At 24.6% G+C, this 8088-nt stretch overlaps 1 protein-coding gene across 1 annotated transcript; it reads right to left on the bottom strand.

Moving 5' to 3' along the window:
- Positions 1–3629: 3629 nt before the first annotated feature.
- On the bottom strand, positions 3630–5764 carry LOC119664407. The gene is made up of 5 exons (XM_038073903.1): positions 5133–5764; positions 4573–5065; positions 4211–4340; positions 4032–4139; positions 3630–3973 (listed from the first exon to the last, which is right to left on the bottom strand). The coding sequence occupies exons 1-5, from the start codon at positions 5500–5502 to the stop codon at positions 3812–3814; spliced, it is 1263 nt and encodes a 420-aa protein (XP_037929831.1). The 5' UTR covers positions 5503–5764; the 3' UTR covers positions 3630–3811.
- Positions 5765–8088: the final 2324 nt, after the last annotated feature.

Here is an 8088-nt window from a genome sequence, read left to right as displayed (position 1 = left end):
AACTACCTAATAGTATGTTTCAACAGGCTTCGTTAGACCAGTTAACTGACTTGAGATTGCTTCAAATACTGGAATCTTAAGTAAGTTCCACTGATCTAACGAAGCCAATGGAAACGTACTAATGGGTAACATACATAAAAATTAAACTTCTTACCTACTTTACTATTCTTTTTCTTTTAGTCTAAATATTTTGAAGTAAAATAAAATTAAATTGAAATTTCTTTTATAAATATACATTTATATTTTCTTGAGAATGCTGCATCATATAAAAATACCAATTTTAATTTAAATACTTAAATTAATTACATTCATCATTAATTAATTAATCATTTACTTTAACTTCTTTTATTAAATTTTGACAAGATTTATGAAAATGAAATACTATATCTATTATACCTAAAAATAATATTGCGATCCTTCCCAAAAATCGAACGCAGTCTAAAATATATATAGCTCTCATTCAAGCCTTTTTCAATATATTATATATCTATTTTTTAAATAATAATTTTCTGAGGTAGTTTTCTAAACTTTCTATTTCACTTCGCAATGAAATCATAGCAGTTCCATAAAAAAATAAGGGATCAAACATTGATTACTTTTATATCCTAATATAGCATGCATAAAAATTAATTATTATTATTATTATTATTCTAATAACTTGAGTACCTCATTTCAAATGACCTCATTTCGCTATTAAATAACTATAATAAAAATAAACTGGTACTTTTTGAATTTTATCTTTCTATGGTTAGCAGTATTAGAGTATCAGGGTTCTAGGACATTATAATACTACAACCAAGTAATTTTATACAGATATTAATATTTTAAATTAAAGGCAGTCAGCAAAATTTGTTTAATTTTGGTTTATCAAACATATAAATATTATACAAGTATATTAAAATATTTTATATTAAGGCTTTTTATTGCTCTTAAATAATGTTTTTAATGGCAGTAGATGTTTTATTACTTTGCTTGTTAATTTTGAATTAATTTTTTATAAATGAATTAATAATTATTGTATCTATATTATAATGTATTGTTAGTCTGCAATTTTTCAGTTATAGCACCAAAAATTTTTTGGCATACGGGTATCTTTAAAGCATTATAGTTATAATGTACTAAAAGAGCAGCCACTTTAATGTTATAAGATCGTTTTACTATTTTTAAATAATATATATTTTACACATGTGAAAATGTCTTAGTTTGAATTTTAACTTAGAATGGAAGAAAATTCCTTAGCTTTTACTTTCTTCACAATAACTGGGAATATCCAAAAGAATATTTACGATTCAAATATATAAGTTTAAACAGTAAAAAACTCATTTCTGCAACAAATCTGAATTAATCTGAGAATGTCTGATGAATAAAAAAATATATAGAATTATTTATAAATAATTATTTGCTTGGAATAATCCAAAAACCAAAACAAAGAATTAATACTAGATAAAACAGGAAATATAAAGTGAGAACCTATAAACAATGATTATAATATTTTTTTTCTGAAATGATTTGCTTTATAATAACCTGTAAAAGTTTTAATTTATTGTTGTATTTTTATTTCCCATTTAAATAATTATAAATAATAATTATATAATAATAAAAAAAATACCTTGTTTTAGTATTTTTTCTATGATACATACTCGAAGAATAAGCAACAAATGAATTTATGTATAATCTATAAGATAAAATCTATAGATATTATTACTTATATAAAATATGTATAATAATCATTTAACATATGGTATGTAAAGTATCCAGACTAATTTGAAATTATAAACTGTAAGTACATAAATAAAACATAAGCTTCTATAAACTTTTTCAATAAAATTGTACACTGCTAAAAATAATGCTGAACAGATAATTTGTTACAAATAAATTTTCAATATTAGTAATTCAATAAGATTGTAAGCTGCATAAAAGCATCTCATATTTATGTTTATCTACATAAATTGAATCAAATAAGTATTATAAACAAAATTTTTTTTGTAAATAATACTTGTATGATTTCATATTCAATTACTATCTATATTTAATACGGCTTTAAAAATAAGTATTATAAATAATACTATTAAGTATTATAAATAATATTATTAAGTTTTATAAATAAAACTATTAAGTATTATAAATAATACTATTAAGTATTACAAATAATACTATTAAGTATTATAAATAATACTAATATTAAGTATTATAAACAAAATTTTTTTTATAATACTTATATGACTTTATTTTCAATTAATATCTATATTAAATATGGGTTTAAAAATAAATATTATAAATAATACTAATAAGTATTATAAATATTACTATTATTAAGTATTATAAACAAAATTTTTTTATAATACTTATATGATTTTATATTTAATTAATATCTATATTAAATATGGGTTTAAAAATAAGTATTATAAGCAATACTGTTATTAAGTATTACAAATAATTTTTTTTATGAAACTTATATGGTTTCATATTCAATTAATATCGATAATAAATAATAATAATAAAAACATAATTATTACTGTAATCATACAATTCTTCCAAAAATAATTTTTTTTTTGTTTTCTTAAGAACATATAACTTTTGTAAAGCCCTTACCTATAATTCATTTTTATTTCAGTTAATAAATTTGAATTAGAAAATTATAGGAAATAAGAAGAATAAAATATTTATAACTAAAAAAATAGTAGCAATAAAATATCTGCATAATTTTATTTTAGTTTGAAAACAATAATAGCATTATAACTTATTAAAAATTATTATCTTAATATGTATTTAAAATATTCATATTTATAAATAAAAATAATATCAATTGGAGATATTATTATATATAAAAACCTCTAACTTCTTACACTTAAATCTATTCAATTTTAATAATAAAAAAAAACAACATTTCCATGAACATATTTCAAATAATAAATTTAAGATTTTATTTGCATCTTCGTTTTATTATAATTTTTATTTCATTTGTATTACTTTTATATTATTCATACATTACCGTTCAATAAATTTTTAAAAATATTTTAATGAACGTTTTAACTCACAATCAGCAACACATTTGCAGCAATTTAAAATACAAAAAAAAAATTCAAATATTAAACATATAATATAAAAAAATATAATAACAAACATTTTTATGTTTTATAATTTAAATTTGTAATATTTGTTATTAAAAATAAAAGAATAATTACATGTATTATGCAAATACGTAATACTAGGTTAGCATAATTTGTAATTTTTTTTAAAAGTTTTCATTAAAAATTTCATTAATGTTTTTGATTTTTTTTTTTATTTGAGTTTTTAGAGTTTTAAATTTTTATTTTATTTTTTCTAAGCTTTTAATCATTTTTTTTTAATAATTATAAATCTTTTCTACCGATTTTGTTTTTTATTCGGTTTTATATAATAAATCAATTAATTGTAGACATTTTTTTTTAAAAGAAAATTTTTAATTGTTTACTTTCAGATCTACTAATATTTTCTTTAAATTTTTTTAATTAGTAATTTCATTTTTATATTAATTAAATTTATATATTAATTTTTACAAAATAATAAAAAAAAAATTTTTTATTAGTTTTTGGTTTTTTATTATTCAAGTTTTTTTAATAAACTCTTTAATCAAATATTTTAACTATAAAATAATGTGATTGTTGTTATGTTTATATTATAATTGTTTACGTTGGTGGTGGGGAAGGTGATACTTATATCTTGTCATCTCTTCAACATAATTAATTATAATTAATTACAATTATTATAATTAATCATAATAATTAATTACAATATCATAATTAATTGTAATTTCACTTTAAATTTAAGCTTAGAAGCAGCATTTGCGGTTGTTGTTGGCACCGCTATTAACGCGATAGCCCTGCATGTCCGATCGGCGTTGACGATTTCCCTTGCTTTGAACTTCGCGTACTTTATTGGCGCGCTTAATAGCACCACGGCATATATTTTGACGCTCCTTCTTAATATTTTGCTAAAAAATAAAAATTTTGTTATATATAAAAACAAACTATTAAATTATAATTTTTTACTTTTTGAGCACTACGAGCGCAGAGTTCCTGCTTTAACTGAGCATGAGTAAAGCGGTCAAATCGTGCACTTGCAGAACGTTGCTGCTGTGTTTGCACAGGTTGAGTGGCCTAAATAGAAGTGAAGAGACACAATTTATTAGTATTAAAAATTTTTAATACTATTAGTTTGTATAATTTACTCTATTGTCTTCTGGCTCAGCTCTTTGTGCATTTAGTTGCTGTTGTTGAGATTCCCCTACCCCGAGATCAAGATTTACAAAACTATCGGTAGCCTCTTGGGCAGACCTAATACTATGATAAACGGACATACTAAAATAAAATGAAAATAAAAATTATTATTATTTAATTAATTATTGAATTATTTATTATAATATCATTATCATATAATTATATAATTATTATATATTATATTTATAATGATATAGCTAGTTTTAAATAGAGAAGTTCTAAATAGTATATAACTTCAAAATAAATAATTATTATTATTCTAATTTTTATAATTTAAGCTTAAAAATTAAAAAATCAAAACCCTAATATTTACCTAGGATGTTCAATTAATAAGTTCTCAAACGGAGAAATCTCCATGTTGGCAGGTCCGATAGAAGTAAAACATGGTGGTGGTGTCACGAACCATGATTCATCCATGAGGCTACTACTTCCATTGCTACTACCGCTAGTATTGTGCGCATCATAAGTTGGTGGTTGCGCGTGTAGCGATTGCGTTACACCAACATCAGCTGTTATTTGACCGGCAACAGTACCGGTTGTAATGCTTCTGGGCGGGCTTAATCTTGAAATATTAAGGGCGCCGTTACGAGCGCCACTATTACGTGCTCTTTGCAGTAAGTTACGTTGCTGTTGAGGCCGTGGTCCACTGTACAAGGAATGCGAATTAATATATTGTTGACGGCGTCGTTGCTGATGGTTAGTATTAGAATTTGTTGTCGGTACTGTTGCAGTTGATGTTGTTGGTTTGATGTCAACAATTGATAACTCTTCTTCAGAATCGGTACGTGGAAGAGATTCCTCCTCTTCTATTATAATTGATGTAAATTTATTATAATATATTATATTCTAATATTCATTTAAAAACGAACTTACCTTCCTTTTCAACAATAAACCATTCGTCTTCGTTAAAGTCTTCGTCAAAATTATCAATCGGTGATAATAATTTTGTTAATTTAGTTGTTGAACTCTGACCTCCGTTTTCTTTTTTATTCTGCTTATTATACTTGTTGCGTTTATTTTTGCCACGTTTACCTTGACGTCCAACGTTCGCACCAGTTACAGAAGGCGTCGATGAACTAACTCGTATTAGATTATCAGCTTCAATGCCTACGTTTCCGTCGTCGGCTAATTGTTGTTGCTGTTGAGCAGTACCCTCTTGTCCAGTCGGATTTTGTGTCGTTTCTCTATTCGTAGTTGCAGGCGTAGTCGATCCAAAAAGAAACGATGCAAGACTGCTAAACATTATACGAACAATAAATTGAGATTTGCAGTAATTGGTACTTCTTAATCCTCTCCTCTTTGTTGTAGATTTGTGTGTCAACAAAAGTTCTTTGGTGCTTTTTTGATAGTTCCTTTCGGTATGTCTTATTGCTTTTAAATGAGATCAATTTCCTTTTTAAGGGTTATTAAATTGTGTTTTGTTTTCTTTGTCAGTCTTCTTTGTATTCGCACGATTTTATCACCTCTTTAATTTTAAGCGCGTTTTTTAGAGATACTGTGAATTCTGCAATCAAAAAGAAAATAATAAATTTTAGAATATTGATAGATATATTTTTTATATATTACAGATATTTAAATTATAGAATATTTTTGTTATATATTTGTATAATACTAGTACTTTATATACTATTGTTACATACATTCTTATTATAATTGCATTAAGTGTACATATTATTATAAACAAAAACTTTTAATTAATTTTATCGGAAACATTTCTTCATAATTTTACCTCGTGGACTCCCTGTCAAAAAAAAAACAAAAACCAACCAATTTTTGATGTCAGGAATAAAGCCAGTAAATATTTAGTACCTTAGATTAAAATGAATCATATTCCAGATAGGCTATAATACTGCATTGAGTGAAAATACGTAATAGTTAGAAGGGACAATGTGTGGACTATATATAGAATAAGGTTTAAGAATAAGGTTCCACTATTATTGATATAGTTTTTAACTTATGCAGTAATATGCGGCAGTACATTATCATTATATCACCAGAGTTCGTTTCAAACCAATCAATATATATATATAAAAATATAGACACATAAATAAAGTGCAACATTGTTTAGAAAGCAAATTACAAACAATTATAAAAAAATCTTTAACTCAAAGTCTCTATAAGTCCTATAACCTTTTCTTTGCAAAATGGTACTCTGAATTATGGCAGTTTGACTGTATATATATTGATTGGTGATTTATAGTGTCACCAGGTTAAAGCTACTCATAATGGATAATAGCTTTGGCATTCCATTAAATACAGTGTTTAACCTTGCTTGTTCATATAGCTGGTTGGAAAAACTTGACAAATAATTTTGGCGCTTGGGATTATTGCACTACATAATTACTACTACTTTATACTACTTTATGTAGTTTATATTACCAGTATCAATTCGAATAACTTGTTTCTATAGCAATATATTAAATCAATTTTCGTCGTTTCTTGACTTTAACTCGTATAATATACAATTTTCTTGCTTTTGGTTAGGTTACTTTATACCTACAATCCAAAGAATCCACTTAGCTTCCTTTGGTAACACAGTGACCAATAGACCTAAATACTTTTAGTTAAGTCCATATAATTATAAATTCGTTACGATTCTAGTTACGATTTACACACCTATCAATTCAAAAAATATTATATAAAGAGGTTTTTAGAACAGTAGTGAGCTACAACAACAAAAATTCATTTTATATTATTTTAATTAATTGAATTTTCGGCTGACCATACAGCTGTTTACAGTGGTCTTGAAAATAATTCTTGTATTTAATTATTCGTAAATAATTTTTTGAGACTGCAAGTGCCAGGAATCGAACTCATGTCCTGCCAAATTTGAAACTTAGAGTCAGCGCACCATTGACCTAAAGCCGAACTTGACTTTTATGTTCGCACATATTTCTGGAGTTTTGTTACTTTACTGCGAAGTTTTATTAACAAATTCACTTGCTGTGTTTATATTAGAACGAAATCATAAGCCAGCTGTAGAATAATTGAATCAATTTATTATATTTTTATTTTTAATTGTTATATTTAAGTACTATTCTGTTTGTAGAGGCTTTATTATATATAAATTTATATGTAGAATATATATTTTAAGGATAATATCACTACTTTTATGTTTTTTTTATCAATATAAAAATTTAACGGGCCTGAAATAAACTCGGAAAAATTGAGATATTAACAAAAGATTTGATATTAGAATTTTTTCTTTCAATGAAATGCTTTTACCCTTAACTTTTGTTCTATAATTGTATTATTTTCCTTCTACTTTATTTTACTGATTTTTTTTTATACTGAAATATAACTCAACAAAAAATGTGTAACTTTTTATAACTGTTAAAGGTTATAATTCATTACATCACCACCTGAAGTACACCCCCAAACCAATGAGTTCTGTATATTGACACTGAGTGGAACATGACATCAGCTCCTAGACAATTTAAATGTCAAGCTTTATTTGTTGCTAATACCGTTGATGTTAATTTTATTGTTGTGGTTTCATTATATATTTTTTTATCTACAAAACAATAATCTTTGAAAACAACAAATGCCTTACTTACATACATGCATTCATACAGATAGTACATACATACATACATACATACGACATAAGACACATAGACCACACAACAATTAAGCGAAATTTCCATTAAAATAAGTTTTCATGCGCTGAGCGCGACATGCAGTCTGGGCGAAAAGTGTTCTACAATTACTTGGAAATTATGACAAATACAATGGAAATATCTACAATACATGTTGATGTTTATACGTATATATATAAATAAATATACATATATGAATACATTTATAATTTAAAAATAATTAACAAGTT

The sequence above is a fragment of the Teleopsis dalmanni genome, unplaced genomic scaffold, assembly GCF_002237135.1.
Source record: "Teleopsis dalmanni isolate 2A unplaced genomic scaffold, ASM223713v2 unscaffolded_contig_1904, whole genome shotgun sequence".
Lineage (NCBI taxonomy): Eukaryota > Metazoa > Arthropoda > Insecta > Diptera > Diopsidae > Teleopsis > Teleopsis dalmanni.
Note: the sequence above shows the minus strand (reverse complement) of the source record. Positions and strands in the feature narration are given on the sequence as shown.